General features: G+C 43.2%; 1 protein-coding gene across 4 annotated transcripts in view; it reads left to right on the forward strand.

The window, feature by feature from the left end:
• Positions 1-13,115: 13,115 nt before the first annotated feature.
• LOC110531056 (collagen alpha-2(VI) chain) overlaps positions 13,116-18,704 on the forward strand; it is a 60,716-nt gene continuing 55,127 nt past the window's right edge. Inside the window, exons 1-4 of one of the 4 annotated variants that reach the window (XM_036986776.1) lie at positions 13,116-13,364; positions 17,034-17,138; positions 17,551-17,651; positions 18,053-18,196. In XM_036986776.1, coding sequence (XP_036842671.1) covers positions 17,057-17,138; positions 17,551-17,651; positions 18,053-18,196 — 327 coding nt within the window. In that variant the 5' untranslated portion in view covers positions 13,116-13,364; positions 17,034-17,056. The remainder of the gene's footprint in view (positions 13,365-17,033; positions 17,139-17,550; positions 17,652-18,052; positions 18,197-18,704) is intronic. The other 3 variants (XM_036986775.1, XM_036986772.1, XM_036986773.1) reach the window with 3 other exon arrangements.

An 18,704-nucleotide genomic window follows, 5' to 3' on the forward strand; every position in this document is an offset into this window, starting at 1 on the left:
GTAATGTTTTATGGTCAGTGTGATGGGTAATGTTTCATGGTCAGTGTGATGGGTAATGTTTTATGGTCAGTGTGATGGGTAATGTTTCATGGTCAGTGTGATGGGTAATGTTTTATGGTCGGTAATGGTAGGGTAATGATGGGTAATGTGTTATGGTCAGTGTGATGGGTAATGTTGTATGTCGGTAATGGGTGGGTAATGACGGGTAATGTTTTATGGTCAGTGTGATGGGTAATGTTTTATGGTCAGTGTGATGGGTAATGTTTTATCGTCAGTGTGATGGGTAATGTTTCATGGTCAGTGTGATGGGTAATGTTTTATGGTCAGTGTGATGGGTAATGTTTTATGGTCAGTGTAATGGGTAATGTTTCATGGTCAGTGTGATGGGTAATGTTTCATGGTCAGTGTGATGGGTAATGTTTCATGGTCAGTGTGATGGGTAATGTTTTATGGTCAGTGTGATGGGTAATGTTTTATGGTCAGTGTGATGGGTAATGTTTTATGGTCAGTGTAATGGGTAATGTTTCATGGTCAGTGTGATGGGTAATGTTTCATGGTCAGTGTGATGGGTAATGTTTCATGGTCAGTGTGATGGGTAATGTTTTATGGTCAGTGTTATGGGTAATGTTTTATGGTCAGTGTGATGGGTAATGTTTTATGGTCGGTAATGGTAGGGTAATGATAGGTAATGTTTTATGGTCAGTGTGATGGGTAATGTTTTATGGTCAGTGTGATGGGTAATGTTTTATGGTCAGTGTGATGGGTAATGTTTTATGGTCAGTGTGATGGGTAATGTTTCATGGTCAGTGTGATGGGTAATGTTTTATGGTCGGTAATGGTAGGTTAATGATGGGTAATGTTTTATGGTCAGTGTGATGGGTAATGTTTTATGGTCAGTGTAATGGGTAATGTTTCATGGTCAGTGTGATGGGTAATGTTTCATGGTCAGTGTGATGGGTAATGTTTCATGGTCAGTGTGATGGGTAATGTTTTATGGTCAGTGTGATGGGTAATGTTTTATGGTCAGTGTGATGGGTAATGTTTTATGGTCAGTGTGATGGGTAATGTTTTATGGTCGGTAATGGTAGGGTAATGATGGGTAATGTTTTATGGTCAGTGTGATGGGTAATGTTTCATGGTCAGTGTGATGGGTAATGTTTTATGGTCAGTGTGATGGGTAATGTTTTATGGTCAGTGTGATGGGTAATGTTTTATGGTCGGTAATGGTAGGGTAATGATGGGTAATGTTTTATGGTCAGTGTGATGGGTAATGTTTCATGGTCAGTGTGATGGGTAATGTTTTATGGTCAGTGTGATGGGTAATGTTTCATGGTCAGTGTGATGGGTAATGTTTTATGGTCAGTGTGATGGGTAATGTTTCATGGTCAGTGTGATGGGTAATGTTTTATGGTCAGTGTGATGGGTAATGTTTCATGGTCAGTGTGATGGGTAATGTTTTATGGTCAGTGTGATGGGTAATGTTTTATGGTCAGTGTGATGGGTAATGTTTTATGGTCAGTGTGATGGGTAATGTTTTATGGTCAGTGTGATGGGTAATGTTTTATGGTCAGTGTAATGGGTAATGTTTTATGGTCAGTGTGATGGGTAATGTTTTATGGTCAGTAATGGGTAAGGTTTTATGGTCAGTGTGATGGGCAATGTTTTATGGTCAGTGTGATGGGTCATGTTTTATGGTCAGTGTGATTGGTAATGTTTTATGGTCAGTGTGATGGGTAATGTTTTATGGTCAGTGTGATGGGTAATGTTTTATGGTCAGTGTGATGGGTAATGTTTTATGGTCAGTGTGATGGGTAATGTTTTATGGTCAGTGTGATGGGTCATGTTTTATGGTCAGTGTGATTGGTAATGTTTTATGGTCAGTGTGATGGGTAATGTTTTATGGTCAGTAATGGGTAATGTTTTATGGTCAGTGTGATGGGTAATGTTTTATGGTCAGTGTGATGGGTAATGTTTTATGGTCAGTGTGATGGGTAATGTTTTATGGTCAGTGTGATGGGTAATGTTTTATGGTCAGTGTGATGGGTAATGTTTTATGGTCAGTGCGATGGGTAATGTTTTATGGTCAGTAATGGGTAATGTTTTATGGTCAGTGTGATGGGTAATGTTTTATGGTCAGTGTGATGGGTAATGTTTCATGGTCAGTGTGATGGGTAATGTTTTATGGTCAGTGTGATGGGTAATGTTTCATGGTCAGTGTGATGGGTAATGTTTTATGGTCGGTAATGGTAGGGTAATGATGGGTAATGTGTTATGGTCAGTGTGATGGGTAATGTTGTATGTCGGTAATGGGTGGGTAATGATGGGTAATGTTTTATGGTCAGTGTGATGGGTAATGTTTTATGGTCAGTGTGATGGGTAATGTTTTATCGTCAGTGTGATGGGTAATGTTTCATGGTCAGTGTGATGGGTAATGTTTTATGGTCAGTGTGATGGGTAATGTTTTATGGTCAGTGTAATGGGTAATGTTTTATGGTCAGTGTAATGGGTAATGTTTTATGGTCAGTGTGATGGGTAATGTTTTATGGTCAGTGTGATGGGTAATCTGTTATGGTCAGTGTGATGGGTAATGTTTTATGGTCAGTGTTATGGGTAATGTTTTATGGTCAGTGTGATGGGTAATGTTTTATGGTCGGTAATGGTAGGGTAATGATAGGTAATGTTTTATGGTCAGTGTGATGGGTAATGTTTTATGGTCAGTGTGATGGGTAATGTTTTATGGTCAGTGTGATGGGTAATGTTTTATGGTCAGTGTTATGGGTAATGTTTTATGGTCAGTGTGATGGGTAATGTTTTATGGTCGGTAATGGTAGGGTAATGATAGGTAATGTTTTATGGTCAGTGTGATGGGTAATGTTTTATGGTCAGTGTGATGGGTAATGTTTTATGGTCAGTGTGATGGGTAATGTTTTATGGTCAGTGTGATGGGTCATGTTTTATGGTCAGTGTGATTGGTAATGTTTTATGGTCAGTGTGATGGGTAATGTTTTATGGTCAGTAATGGGTAATGTTTTATGGTCAGTGTGATGGGTAATGTTTTATGGTCAGTGTGATGGGTAATGTTTTATGGTCGGTAATGGGTAATGTTTTATGGCCGGTAATGGGTAAAGTTTTATGGTCGGTAATGGGTAATGTTTTATGGTTGGTAATGGGTCATGTTTTAGGGTCGGCAATGGGTAATGTTTTATGGTCGGTAATGGGTAATGTTTTATGGTCGGTAATGGGTAATGTTTTATGGTCGGTAACGGGTAATGTTTTATGGTCAGTGTGATGGGTAATGTTTTATGGTCAGTGTGATGGGTAATGGTTTATGGTCAGTGTAATGGGTAATGTTTTATGGTCGGTGATGGGTAATTTTTTAAGTCTGTAATGGGTAATGTTTTATGGTCAGTGTGATGGGTAATGTTTTATGGTCGGTAATGGGTAATGTTTTATGGTCGGTAATGGGTAATGTTTTATGGTCAGTGTGATTGGTAATGTTTTATGGTCAGTGTAATGGGTAATGTTTTATGGTCAGTGTGATGGGTAATGTTTTATGGTCGGTAATGGGTAATGTTTAATGGTCTGTGTAATGGGTAATGTTTTATGGTCAGTGTGATGGGTAATGTTTTATGGTCAGTGTGATGGGTAATGTTTTATGGTCAGTGTGATGGGTAATGTTTAATGGTCGGTAATGGGTAATGTTTTATGGGCGGTAATGGGTTATATTTTATGGTCGGTAATGGGTAATGTTTTATGTTCAGTGTGATGGGTAATGTTTTATGGTCGGTAATGGGTAATGTTTTATGGCCAGTGTGATGGGTAATGTTTTATGGTCGGTAATGGGTAATGTTTTATGGTCGGTAATGGGTAATGTTTTATGGTCGTAATGGGTAATGTTTTATGGTCAGTGTGATGGGTAATGTTTTATGGTCAGTGTGATGGATAATGTTTTATGGTCAGTGTAATGGGTAATGTTTTATGGTCAGTGTGATGGGTAATGTTTTATGGTCAGTGTGATGGGTAATCTGTTATGGTCAGTGTGATGGGTAATGTTTTATGGTCAGTGTAATGGGTAATGTTTTATGGTCAGTGTGATGGGTAATGTTTTATGGTCAGTGTGATGGGTAATGTTTTATGGTCAGTAATGGGTAATGTTTTATGGTCAGTGTGATGGGTAATGTTGTATGGTCAGTATGATGGGTAATGTTTTATGGTCGGTAATGGGTAATGTGTTATGGTCAGTGTGATGGGTAATGTTTTATGGTCAGTGTGATGGGTAATGTTTAATGGTCAGTGTAATGGGTAATGTTTTATGGTCAGTGTGATGGGTAATGTTATATGGTCAGTGTAATGGGTAATGTTTTATGGTCAGTTTGATGGGTAATGTGTTATGGTCAGTGTGATGGGTAATGTGTTATGGTCAGTGTGATGGGTAATGTTTATGGTCAGTGTGATGGGTAATGTTTCATGGTCAGTGTGATGGGTAATGTTTTATGGTCAGTGTGATGGGTAATGTTTTATGGTCAGTGTGATGGGTAATGTTTTATGGTCAGTGTGATGGGTAATGTTTCATGGTCAGTGTGATGGGTAATGTTTTATGGTCAGTGTGATGGGTAATGTTTCATGGTCAGTGTGATGGTAATGTTTTATGGTCAGTGTGATGGGTAATGTTTCATGGTCAGTGTGATGGGTAATGTTTTATGGTCAGTGTGATGGGTAATGTTTTATGGTCAGTGTGATGGGTAATGTTTTATGGTCAGTGTGATGGGTAATGTTTTATGGTCAGTGTGATGGGTAATGTTTTATGGTCAGTGTAATGGGTAATGTTTTATGGTCAGTGTGATGGGTAATGTTTTATGGTCAGTAATGGGTAATGTTGTATGGTCAGTGTGATGGGCAATGTTTTCTGGTCAGTGTGATGGGTAATGTGTTATGGTCAGTGTGATGGGTAATGTTTTATGGTCAGTGTGATGGGTAATGTTTTATGGTCAGTGTGATGGGTAATGTTTTATGGTCAGTGTGATGGGTAATGTTTTATGGTCAGTGTGATGGGTAATGTTTTATGGTCAGTGTGATGGGTAATGTTTTATGGTCAGTGTAATGGGTAATGTTTTATGGTCAGTGTGATGGGTAATGTTTTATGGTCAGTAATGGGTAATGTTGTATGGTCAGTGCGATGGGTAATGTTTTATGGTCAGTAATGGGTAATGTTTTATGGTCAGTGTGATGGGTAATGTTTTATGGTCAGTGTGATGGGTAATGTTTCATGGTCAGTGTGATGGGTAATGTTTTATGGTCAGTGTGATGGGTAATGTTTCATGGTCAGTGTGATGGGTAATGTTTTATGGTCGGTAATGGTAGGGTAATGATGGGTAATGTGTTATGGTCAGTGTGATGGGTAATGTTGTATGTCGGTAATGGGTGGGTAATGACGGGTAATGTTTTATGGTCAGTGTGATGGGTAATGTTTTATGGTCAGTGTGATGGGTAATGTTTTATCGTCAGTGTGATGGGTAATGTTTCATGGTCAGTGTGATGGGTAATGTTTTATGGTCAGTGTGATGGGTAATGTTTTATGGTCAGTGTAATGGGTAATGTTTCATGGTCAGTGTGATGGGTAATGTTTCATGGTCAGTGTGATGGGTAATGTTTCATGGTCAGTGTGATGGGTAATGTTTCATGGTCAGTGTGATGGGTAATGTTTTATGGTCAGTGTGATGGGTAATGTTTTATGGTCAGTGTGATGGGTAATGTTTTATGGTCAGTGTAATGGGTAATGTTTCATGGTCAGTGTGATGGGTAATGTTTCATGGTCAGTGTGATGGGTAATGTTTCATGGTCAGTGTGATGGGTAATGTTTTATGGTCAGTGTTATGGGTAATGTTTTATGGTCAGTGTGATGGGTAATGTTTTATGGTCGGTAATGGTAGGGTAATGATAGGTAATGTTTTATGGTCAGTGTGATGGGTAATGTTTTATGGTCAGTGTGATGGGTAATGTTTTATGGTCAGTGTGATGGGTAATGTTTTATGGTCAGTGTGATGGGTAATGTTTCATGGTCAGTGTGATGGGTAATGTTTTATGGTCGGTAATGGTAGGTTAATGATGGGTAATGTTTTATGGTCAGTGTGATGGGTAATGTTTTATGGTCAGTGTAATGGGTAATGTTTCATGGTCAGTGTGATGGGTAATGTTTCATGGTCAGTGTGATGGGTAATGTTTCATGGTCAGTGTGATGGGTAATGTTTTATGGTCAGTGTGATGGGTAATGTTTTATGGTCAGTGTGATGGGTAATGTTTTATGGTCAGTGTGATGGGTAATGTTTTATGGTCGGTAATGGTAGGGTAATGATGGGTAATGTTTTATGGTCAGTGTGATGGGTAATGTTTCATGGTCAGTGTGATGGGTAATGTTTTATGGTCAGTGTGATGGGTAATGTTTTATGGTCAGTGTGATGGGTAATGTTTTATGGTCGGTAATGGTAGGGTAATGATGGGTAATGTTTTATGGTCAGTGTGATGGGTAATGTTTTATGGTCAGTGTGATGGGTAATGTTTTATGGTCAGTGTGATGGGTAATGTTTTATGGTCAGTGTGATGGGTAATGTTTTATGGTCAGTGTGATGGGTAATGTTTCATGGTCAGTGTGATGGGTAATGTTTTATGGTCGGTAATGGTAGGGTAATGATGGGTAATGTTTTATGGTCAGTGTCATACCTAAGACACATTTTTACTTGCAGTCATTAGCGGCTGTTAGAATCTATGTTCCTTTTTCTTCTCTTTTTTCGGAATACAACAGGATATGAGAATTAGATGAAATATGTCTTGGACATAAAAAAAAGGACAGGGCTTGTGATATATTGAGGTTGTTTTCTCTATATTTTGTATTTTTAGAACAATTGAATCCAATGAACTGAGCAGGCTGGGCTGACATGCTGATAGCCAATCAGATCCATTGAACTGAGCAGGCTGGGCTGACATGCTTATAGCCAATCAGATCCATTGAACTGAGCAGGCTGGGCTGACATGCTTATAGCCAATCAGATCCATTGAACTGAGCAGGCTGGGCTGACATGCTTATAGCCAATCAGATTGGTCAGACCAGCGTTGAACAGACCTGAGCTCGGGAGCTTCTAGTTTTAGATTCTGTCTGTAGGCAGAGAGCAACAAAATGGAGTCGTGGTCAGCTTTTCCGAAAGGAGGGAGGGGAAGGGCCTTGTATGCGTCACGGAAGTTAGAATAGCAATGATCCAAGGTTTTACCAGCCCTGGTTGCGCAATAGATATGCTGATACAATTTAGGGAGTCTTGTTTTCAGATTAGCCTTGTTAAAATCCCCAGCTACAATGAATGCAGCCTCAGGTTATATGGATTCCAGTAATCCCCAGCTATATGGATTCCAGTTTGCAAAGAGTCAAATAATTGGTTGCACCAGATCTTATTTAGGGGCTTCATTGCAAAGGGGGTGAATACATATGCACGTACCACTTTTCCGTTTTTAATTCATTTACATTTTTTGAAACAGGTTATTTATTTATATCTGGCTAATTCATCTACAGTGCCTTGCGAAAGTATTCGGCCCCCTTGAACTTTGCGACCTTTTGCCACATTTCAGGCTTCAAACATAAAGATATAAAACTGTATTTTTTTGTGAAGAATCAACAACAAGTGGGACACAATCATGAAGTGGAACAACATTTATTGGATATTTCAAACTTTTTTAACAAATCAAAAACTGAAAAATTGGGCGTGCAAAATTATTCAGCCCCCTTAAGTTAATACTTTGTAGCGCTGCGATTACAGCTGTAAGTCGCTTGGGGTATGTCTCTATCAGTTTTGCACATCGAGAGACTGAAATGTTTTCCCATTCCTCCTTGCAAAACAGCTCGAGCTCAGTGAAGTTGGATGGAGAGCGTTTGTGAACAGCAGTTTTCAGTTCTTTCCACAGATTCTCGATTGGATTCAGGTCTGGACTTTGACTTGGCCATTCTAACACCTGGATATGTTTATTTTTGAACCATTCCATTGTAGACTTTGCTTTATGTTTTGGATCATTGTCTTGTTGGAAGACAAATCTCCTTCCCAGTCTCAGGTCTTTTGCAGACTCCATCAGGTTTTCTTCCAGAATGGTCCTGTATTTGGCTCCATCCATCTTCCCATCAATTTTAACCATCTTCCTTGTCCCTGCTGAATAAAAGCAGGCCCAAACCATGATGCTGCCACCACCATGTTTGACAGTGGGGATGGTGTATTCAGGGTGATGAGCTGTGTTGCTTTTACGCCAAACATAACGTTTTGCATTGTTGCCAAAAAGTTCAATTTTGGTTTCATCTCACCAGAGCACCTTCTTCCACATGTTTGGTGTGTCTCCCAGGTGGCTTGTGGCAAACTTTAAACTACACTTTTTATGGATATCTTTAAGAAATGGCTTTCTTCTTGCCACTCTTCCATAAAGGCCAAATTTGTGCAATATACGACTGATTGTTGTCCTATGGACAGAGTCTCCCACCTCAGCTGTAGATCTCTGCAGTTCATCCAGAGTGATCATGGGCCTCTTGGCTGCATCTCTGAACAGTCTTCTCCTTGTATGAGCTGAAAGTTTAGAGGGACGGCCAGGTCTTGGTAGATTTGCAGTGGTCTGATACTCCTTCCATTTCAATATTATCGCTTGCACAGTGCTCCTTGGGATGTTTAAAGCTTGGGAAATCTTTTTGTATCCAAATCTGGCTTTAAACTTCTTCACAACAGTATCTCGGACCTGCCTGGTGTGTTCCTTGTTCTTCGTGATGCTCTCTGCGCTTTTAACGGACCTCTGAGACTATCACAGTGCAGGTGCATTTATACGGAGACTTGATTACACACAGGTGGATTGTATTTATCATCATTAGTCATTTTGGTCAACATTGGATCATTCAGAGATCCTCACTGAACTTCTGGAGAGAGTTTGCTGCACTGAAAGTAAAGGGGCTGAATAATTTTGCACGCCTAATTTTTCAGTTTTTGATTTGTTAAAAAAGTTTGAAATATCCAATAAATGTCGTTCCACTTCATGATTGTGTCCCACTTGTTGTTGATTCTTCACAAAAAAATACAGTTTTATATCTTTATGTTTGAAGCCTGAAATGTGGCAAACGGTCGCAAAGTTCAAGGCGGCCGAATACTTTCGCAAGGCACTGTATATGTATATATATATATATATATATATATACTGAGATCATGTGACAGATCATGTGACACAGATTGCACACAGGTGGACTTTTTTAAACTATTTATGTGACTTCTGAAGGTAATTGGTTGCACCAGATCTTATTTAGGGGCTTCATTGCAAAGGGGGTGAATACATATGCACGTACCACTTTTCCGTTTTTAATTCATTTCCATTTTTTGAAACAGGTTATTTTTTAAATTTCACTTCACCAATTTGGACTATTTTGTGTATGTCCATTAGATTAAATCCAAATAAAAATCCATTTAAATTACAGGTTGTAACACAACAAAATAGGAAAAACGCCAAGGGGGATGAATACATTTGCAAGGCACTGTACCTCCCGTGAGAGTTTCCGACTGCTGTATACAAGCTGGCACCAGGCTATAAACAAGCAGGACACCATGCACCCGGAAGCTGCTTGCCTTGTTGCCAGTGATATTAATTCTGCATCATTAAGACACGCAATGCACAACTTTCATGTCTCCTTCTCCACTATGGCGATAAAGTCTTAGAGCTCGGTTACTTTACCCATGAGCAAGCATACAAGGCGCTCACTAGTCCCCCCTTTGGCAAATCAGATCATGACTCTACTACTGCTTCCTGTTTACAAGCAGAAGCTCAAACAGGAAGTACACCATGACACGCTCCGTTGAGAAATGGTCCTCAAATCGGAGGCTATGCTACATGAGATTTGCACTGACTGGGACTTCGCCAGTAGCATCAATGAGCTAATCACTTCCGTCACCAGCTACATTAGGAAATGCATCGCCGGCATTGTCCCTACAGTGAAGGTTCACTGCTTCCCTAATTAAAAACCCTGGATTAACACTGAGGTTGATGATAAAGGACATGTCTACCACACACAGGACTGTCGTAGCCAACCCCGAGGCTACAGCTGAGGCTACAGCTGAGGACAGGAACAAGTACAAGACGTCCCACAACAACCTCTGCAGAGCCAAAAAACAAGCAATCAGACAGTATAGGAACAAGGTGGAATCCCATTACAGAGGCTCCGACGCCCGCCGACGACCCACCAGATGTGGCAGGGATCTACCGAATAATACTTCTCTACCAGATTAACTCAATGCATTTTATGCACACTTCGACAAAAACAACACCGTGCCGTGCACGAGGTCCCCCGGTGACTGACATATCTCACCCTCCGTGGCAGACATTAGTTTTTAATCAGGTCGACACTCATAAAGCCGGATGGTATTCCAGCTGGCAGGACTATTCACGTCATTCTCAACCTCTCCTTATCCCAGTCTGTAACCCCCATGTCTGAAGCTGACCACAATAATTTCTGTTCACATGAACTCTACGGTTAGTACTGATTAGTACTGTCCTGAAGCACTCCCATCTATAGTCATGGCACACATCAACTCCCATCATCCCAGATACCCTAGACCCACCTTAATTTGCATACCGACCCAACAGATCTATAGACGATGCAATCTCTATTGCACTACACACTGCCCTTTCCCACTTTGACAAGAGGAACACCTATGTGAGAATGCTGTTCATTGACTTTAACACCATAGTGCCCTCCAAGCTCATCACTAAGCTTTGGTCCCTGGGACTAAACACCTCCCTCTAAACTGGATCCTGAACTTCCTGACAGGCCCCCCCCAGGTAGTAAGTGTAGGTAACATCACCTCCACCACACTGACCCTAAACACGGAGGCCCCTTAGGGGTGTGTCCTTAGTCCCCTCCTGTACTCCCTGTTCACCCACGACTGTGTGGCCAAACACGACTCCAACACCATCTTCAAGTTTGCTGACGACACAACGGCCTGATCAACAGCAATGATAGCCTACAGAGAGGAGGTCAGTGACCTGGCAGAGTGGTGCCGGAACAACAACCTCTCCCACAACACCAAAAAACTGATTGTGGACTTAAAATGGTCTACACACTACAGGAAACAGGCTGGCGAGCGCGCCCCTATCTTCATCGATGGGGCTGCAGAGGAGCTTCAAGTTCTTCGGTGTCCAAATCACTAAGGGCTTAAAAATGGTCTACACACACGCAAACAGTCGTGAAGAAAGCGTGACAGCGCCTCTTCCCCATCCTCAAAAAGTTATACAGTTGCACCGTTGAGAGCATCTTAACTGGCTGCATCACCTCTTGGTGTGGCATCTGCACCGCACACGATTGCTTGGCCCTACAGCCCAGTATTTCACTGGGGCTGAGCTCCCTGCCATCCAGGACCTCTATACCAGGCGGTGGGAAAGGAAAGCCCGGAGAACTAACAGTCTCCAGCCACCCAAGCCTGTTCACTCTGCTTTAACACATCAAGAGGTACCGGTGCATCAAGTCTGACACCAACAGGCTCCTGAACAGCTTCTAACCCCAAAGCCATAAAACTGCTAAATAGCTAACCAAATGGCTACACTTACTTGCCTTACTGAAGAGCTCAGTGACTTTCAACATCGCACCGTCATCGGATGCCACCTTTCCAACAAGTCAGTTTGTCAAATTTCTGCCCTGCTAGAGCTGCCCCGGTCAACTGTCAGTGCTGTTATTGTGATGTGTAAATGTCTATGGGGCAACAACAGCTCAGCCGTGAAGAGGTAGGCCACACAAACTCACAGAACGAGACTGCCGAGTGCTGATGCGCGTAGCGCATAACAATTTTCTGTCCTCGGTTGCAACACTACAGAGTTTCAAACTGCTTGTCAGCACAATAACTGTTCTTTGGAAGCTTCACAAAATGGGTTTCCATGGCCGAGCAGCCGCACACAAGCCTAAGATCACCATTTGCAATGCCAAGCGTCGGCTGGAGTGGTTTAAAGCTTGCCGCCATTGGAAGAAGAATAATGGTCTGGAGCTGGTTTTCATGGTTTTGGCCCCTTATTTCCAGTGAAAGGAAATCTTAACGCTACAGCATAAAATGACATTCTAGATGATTCTGTGTTATCCAACTTTGTGGCAACAGTTTGGGGAAGGCCCTTTCCTGTTTCAGCATGACAATGCCCCCGCGCACAAAGTGAGGTTCATACAGAGATAGTTTGTCGAGATCGGTGTGGAAGAACTTGACTAGCCTGCACAGAGCCCTGACCTCAACCCCATTGAACACCTTTGGGATGAATTGGAAAGTTGACTGCAAGCCAGGCCTAATCGCCCAACATCACAAATGCACTTGTGGCTGGTTAGAAGCCCCCGTAGCAATGTTCCAACATCTAGTGGAAAGCCTTCCCAGAAGAGTGGAGGCTGTTATAGCAGCAATGTTCCAACATCTAGTAGAAAGCCTTCCCAGAAGAGTGGAGGCTGTTATGGCAGCAAAGGGGGGGACCAACTCCATATTAGTGCCCATGATTTTGGAATGAGATGTTGGACCAGCATGTGTCCACATACTTTTGGTCATGTAGTGTATCTGACCATTTAACTATGTATAACACATGCACATGTAGTGTGTGTTCTATGTTCATAACAACTGTGTTTTATTTAACCAATAAGGCCTGAGGAGGTGTGGTATATGACCAAAGCTAAGGGCTGTTCGTAGGCACAATGCAACGCAGAGATATGTGTGTGTGTGTGTGTGTGTGTGTAGAGCTCTAAAATGTGCCTAGTTTAATCCCAGTCCATTTCCCTGTGAATCCATCCATGTGTGTTCTATTACCAACCAGATGACATCCAATAAGATTTAAGAACCCCGATGCCGCGCACCCTGGTCTGTGTATGAGCTAAGTGTGTGCCCACGCCCCAGGCCTCGCTATAAGCACTCATATGGTCGATTTAGAGCCTCATGAGCTCTCTCAAACCCTGCTGCAAGGCACAATCAAAACAAGTCATATCACTGAATGCTGAACGGAGATTAACAGTCGGTCCGGGCGCGCACCAACACAAGTGCACGTACACACGCACGAGCGCGCAAACACGCATGCACACACAAACACACCCCTCCTCCGTGGACCTAGGGCGCCTCCACGCGGACGCAGGCAGTAGACCGGGAGGAGGGATCAGTACAGCTCGAGCTCAAGGAGACGAACGGTAGAGCGAGCGCCTCTTCTTCTGAAGGACGACCGGACCTCGCGCGTATCCAGAACTTTATTATTTTATTCCTCTCTTTTCCTCCTCCTTTCCTCCCGTTTTCTTTCCCACGCGATGAGTGATTGACCCAGAGAGGGTCCTACGCGCTGTTCTTCTAAAGTTCTGGGTGAGTTTGAAAAGTTTAAACTGTTGCAGTATCTCTGCAGTAAATTCGCCCAAGTCGCTCTCTCTCTCTCTCCCTCTCTCTCTCTCTCTTTCTCTCTCTCTGTCTTTCTTTCTCTCTCTGTCTTTCTGTCTCGATTATCATTCATATCCGATTTGAATATACGTTATGTAGTAAATGTGTGTGTGATGTATTTGAATACATGAACGCGCATTGCCTCCACCCTCATTTGAAGACCCGTCAGTTAGATATAAACGAGTTGGCAAACGATGCATTTTCCATCTTAGACAGAGTTGTTAAAATGCTGCGTATACTTTAGTTCAGCTGGACACTGTTCAGTCCTGACTGGGTGCGTCCCAGATGCAGGCCTGCGAACATTAGAAATCCATGATTTCGTTTTCGTATCGTTCCTGAGATGTTACATTTATTGTAAAGATATAATATTCTGCTCAGGTTTGCGCAGTGAATGTGTGTATTATTCTGGAACGCACCCTGTGTCTCTGGGACGCACCCTGTGTATCTGGAACGCACCCTGTGTCTCTGGGACGCACCCTGTGTGTCTGGGACGCAGAACAAGCCTCCCAGTTCGTCCCCATTAAACCATGCATTACCAGATCTTACCGCGAGAGGAGGCTGCAGGAGCACATGTCCATGGAAAGTTGTATTATCGGTGGGCGTGACTTTCTTTGTGTGTGTGTGTGTGTGTGTGTGTGTGTGTGTGTGTGTGTGTGTGTGTGTGAGAGATGAGAGAGAAGACAGTAGAGGAGAAGCGAAGGGGGAAGACGAGAGAGAAGAGAACAACGTTCCATTTATTTAATTCCAATTAGCCTGTCCTCCGATATCTCAGCCCACCAGCCACCACTGCTGGTCATAAATGAATGAATGAGATGTTGAGAGGCACCAACATGGCAACCAGCTCCACAGTTAGCCAATCTCTTTGTATTCTTTTTATTTATTATTTATTTTTTACCCTTTTTTCATGGTATCCAATTGGAAGTTACAGTCTTGTCTCATAGCTTCAACTCCCGTACGGACTCGGGAGAGGCGAAGGTCGAGAGCCGTGCATCCTCCGAAACACTACCAAACCAAGCCGCACTGCCTTCTTGTCACAATGCCCACTTAACCCGGAAGCCAGCCGCACCAGTGTGTCAGACCGCGTCAGCGTGCACTGCGCCCGGCCCGCCACAGGAGTCGCTAGTGCGTGATGAGACAAGGACATCCCTGCCGGCCAAACCCTCCCCAAACCCAGACCAATTGTGCGCCGCCCCATGGGTCTACCGGTCGCGGCCGGCTGCGACAGAGCCTGGAGTCGAACACAGAATCTCTAGTGGCACAGCTAACACTTTGTTCACAATCAGCCACTGAGACTGATGCTGAGTTCCTATTATTGTCCAGGCATCTGTTGTGAGGGGTATCTGTATGTGAGGGGCATCTGTATGTGAGGGGCATCTGTATATGAGGGGTATCTGTATCAAAAATCAAAAAATCAAATAAAATCACATTTTATTTGTCACATACACATGGTTAGCAGATGTTAATGCGAGTGTAGCGAAATGCTTGTGCTTCTAGTTCCGACAATGCAGTAATAACCAACAAGTAATCTAACTAACAATTCCAAAACTACTGTCTTATACACAGTGTAAGGGGATAAAGAATATGTACATAAAGATATATGGATGAGTGATGGTACAGAGCAGCATAGGCAAGATACAGTAGATGGTATCGAGTACAGTATATACATATGAGATGAGTATGTAAACAAAGTGGCATAGTTAAAGTGGCTAGTGATACATGTATTACATAAGGATGCAAGATGATATAGAGTACAGTATATACGTATACATATGAGATGAATAATGTAGGGTATGTAAACATTATATTAGGTAGCATTGTTTAAAGTGGCTAGTGATATATTTTACATCATTTCCCATCAATTCCCATTATTAAAGTGGCTGGAGTTGAGTCAGTGTGTTGGCAGCAGCCACTCAATGTTAGTGGTGGCTGTTTAACAGTCTGATGGCCTTGAGATAGAAGCTGTTTTTCAGTCTCTCGGTCCCAGCTTTGATGCACCTGTACTGACCTCGCCTTCTGGATGATAGCGGGGTGAACAGGCAGTGGCTCGGGTGGTTGTTGTCCTTGATGATCTTTATGGCCTTCCTGTGACATCGGGTGGTGTAGGTGTCCTGGAGGGCAGGTAGTTTGCCCCCGGTGATGCGTTATGCAGACCTCACTACCCTCTGGAGAGCCTTACGGTTGTGGGCGGAGCAGTTGCCGTACCAGGCGGTGATACAGCCCGCCAGGATGCTCTCGATTGTGCATCTGTAGAAGTTTGTGAGTGCTTTTGGTGACAAGCCGAATTTCTTCAGCCTCCTGAGGTTGAAGAGGCGCTGCTGCGCCTTCTTCACGATGCTGTCTGTGAGAGTGGACCAATTCAGTTTGTCTGTGATGTGTATGCCGAGGAACTTAAAACTTACTACCCTCTCCACTACTGTTCCATCGATGTGGATAGGGGGGTGTTCCCTCTGCTGTTTCCTGAAGTCCACAATCATCTCCTTAGTTTTGTTGACGTTGAGTGTGAGGTTATTTTCCTGACACCACACTCCGAGGGCCCTCACCTCCTCCCTGTAGGCCGTCTCGTCGTTGTTGGTAATCAAGCCTACCACTGTTGTGTCGTCCGCAAACTTGATGATTGAGTTGGAGGCGTGCGTGGCCACGCAGTCGTGGGTGAACAGGGAGTACAGGAGAGGGCTCAGAACGCACCCTTGTGGGGCCCCAGTGTTGAGAATCAGCGGGGTTGAGATGTTGTTGCCTACCCTCACCACCTGGGGGCGGCCCGTCAGGAAGTCCAGTACCCAGTTGCACAGGGCGGGGTCGAGACCCAGGGTCTCGAGCTTGATGACGAGCTTGGAGGGTACTATGGTGTTAAATGCTGATCTGTAGTCGATGAACAGCATTCTCACATAGGTATTCCTCTTGTCCAGATGGGGTAGGGCAGTGTGCAGTGTGGTTGAGATTGCATCGTCTGTAGACCTATTTGGGCGGTAAGCAAATTGGAGTGGGTCTAGGGTGTCAGGTAGGGTGGAGGTGATATGGTCCTTGACTAGTCTCTCAAAGCACTTCATGATGACGGAAGTGAGTGCTACGGGGCGGTAGTCGTTTAGCTCAGTTACCTTAGCTTTCTTGGGAACAGGAACAATGGTGGCCCTCTTGAAGCATGTGGGAACAGCAGACTGGTATAGGGATTGATTGAATATGTCCGTAAACACACCGGCCAGCTGGTCTGCGCATGCTCTGAGGGCGCGGCTGGGGATGCCGTCTGGGCCTGCAGCCTTGCGAGGGTTAACACGTTTAAATGTTTTACTCACCTCGGCTGCAGTGAAGGTGAGTCCGCATGTTTTCGTTGCAGGCCGTGTCAGTGGCACTGTATTGTCCTCAAAGCGGGCAAAAAAGTTATTTAGTCTGCCTGGGAGCAAGACATCCTGGTCCGTGACTGGGCTGGTTTTCTTCTTGTAGTCCGTGATTGACTGTAGACCCTGCCACATACCGCTTGTGTCTGAGCCGTTGAATTGAGATTCTACTTTGTCTGTATGTGAGGGGCATCTGTATGTGAGGGATTTCTGTATGAATTCTATGCAAATGTAATGTGTGTGTGTGTGTGTGTGTGTGTGTCAGGTCAGGTCAGTTAGAAGGAGAGGATGATGATGAGGTCCGAGGTCATCGCGCTGTGCTTCCTGTTCGGATCTGCGGCACATGCACAGGCCGTCCCAGAATGCAACAGTGAGTTCGCTTCACACCATGCTGTCTGGTTCTGTCATCATACTCCAGTCCCTAGTGGTCCTGGTCTAAAGTAGTGCACTATATAGGGTCCTGGTCTAAAGTAGTGCACTATATAGGGCTCTGGTCTAAAGTAGTGCACTATATAGGGCCCTGGTATAAAGTAGTGCACTATATAGGGTCTCATACAGGGACTCATACAGCCTGTATTAAACTTGTAACAGATGTTATACATTTCTCAGACAGATGTTCTTTGATGTTTCTCAGTTCGGTTTACACAACAATAACCAAGACATGGACTTTTAGATTCAGTTGATATTAATGTGATTATGTTTACATGTTTCTGTTAACATGTGTCCTAACGGGGTTGTTTGTGTGTTGTGTGTGCGTGTGTGCTTGTGTGTGTGTCCATCAGAGAAACATGAGTGTCCTATAGATGTGTACTTTACAATCGACACATCTGAGACCATCGCCCTGCAAGAACCTCCCCCTGGATCACTGGTGGAGAGCATTAAGGTTCCTACTACTACAACTATATTATACTGTTCCCCCTCCCCCTGGATCACTGGTGGATATATAGATACAGTAGATACAGTAGATAGATAGATAGATACAGTAGATAGATAGATACAGTAGATAGATACAGTAGATAGATAGATACAGTAGATAGATACAGTAGATAGATAGATAGATAGATAGATAGATAGATAGATACAGTAGATAGATAGATAGATAGATAGATACAGTAGATAGATAAGATAGATAGATAGATAGATACAGTAGATAGATACAGTAGATAGATGGATGTCTAACCCCTTCCTCCTCCTTAATGTGTGTGCAGATGTTTACAGAGCGTTTTGATAGATAGATAGATAGATGGATGTCTAACCCCTTCCTCCTCCTCGATGTGTGTGCAGATGTTTACAGAGCGTTTTGCAGAGCGTCTGGAGGATGCTGACTATAAAGGTCTGGTCCAGATCAGATGGCAGTTAGGAGGACTACACTTCTCCCAGAGACAACAGGTCTTCAGCCGTATACAGGCCAAGGACGCCTTCATCCAGGTGGGTCTAACATGGTTATAGAGAAGGGCACTCAACATGTACTGCACTGACACAAATGACTGATGATTGGTTGAATGAAATTGATAATAAGAAGATTGTGGGAGTTGAATTGTTAGATTTCAGTGCAGCCGATATTATTGACCATAACCTGTTGTTGAGAAAACATATGTGTTATGGCTTTTCAACCTCTGTCATATTGTGGATTCAGAGATATCTATCTAATAGAACTCAAAGGGTTTTCTATCATGGAAGCTTCTCTAATGTCAAACATGTAAAGTGTGGTGTACCGCAGGGCAGCTCTCTAGGCCCTCTACTCTTTTCACCAATGACCTGCCACCACTGGCATTAAACAGAGCATGTGTGTCCATGTATGCTGATGATTCAACCATACACGCATCAGCAACCACAGCTAATGAAGTCACTGAAACCCTTAACAAAGAGTTGCAGTCTGTTTTGGAATGGGTGGCCAGTAATAAACTGGTCCTGAACATCTCTAAAACTAAGAGCA

The sequence above is a fragment of the Oncorhynchus mykiss genome, chromosome 8 (genome assembly GCF_013265735.2).
Source record: "Oncorhynchus mykiss isolate Arlee chromosome 8, USDA_OmykA_1.1, whole genome shotgun sequence".
Taxonomy (NCBI): domain Eukaryota; kingdom Metazoa; phylum Chordata; class Actinopteri; order Salmoniformes; family Salmonidae; genus Oncorhynchus; species Oncorhynchus mykiss.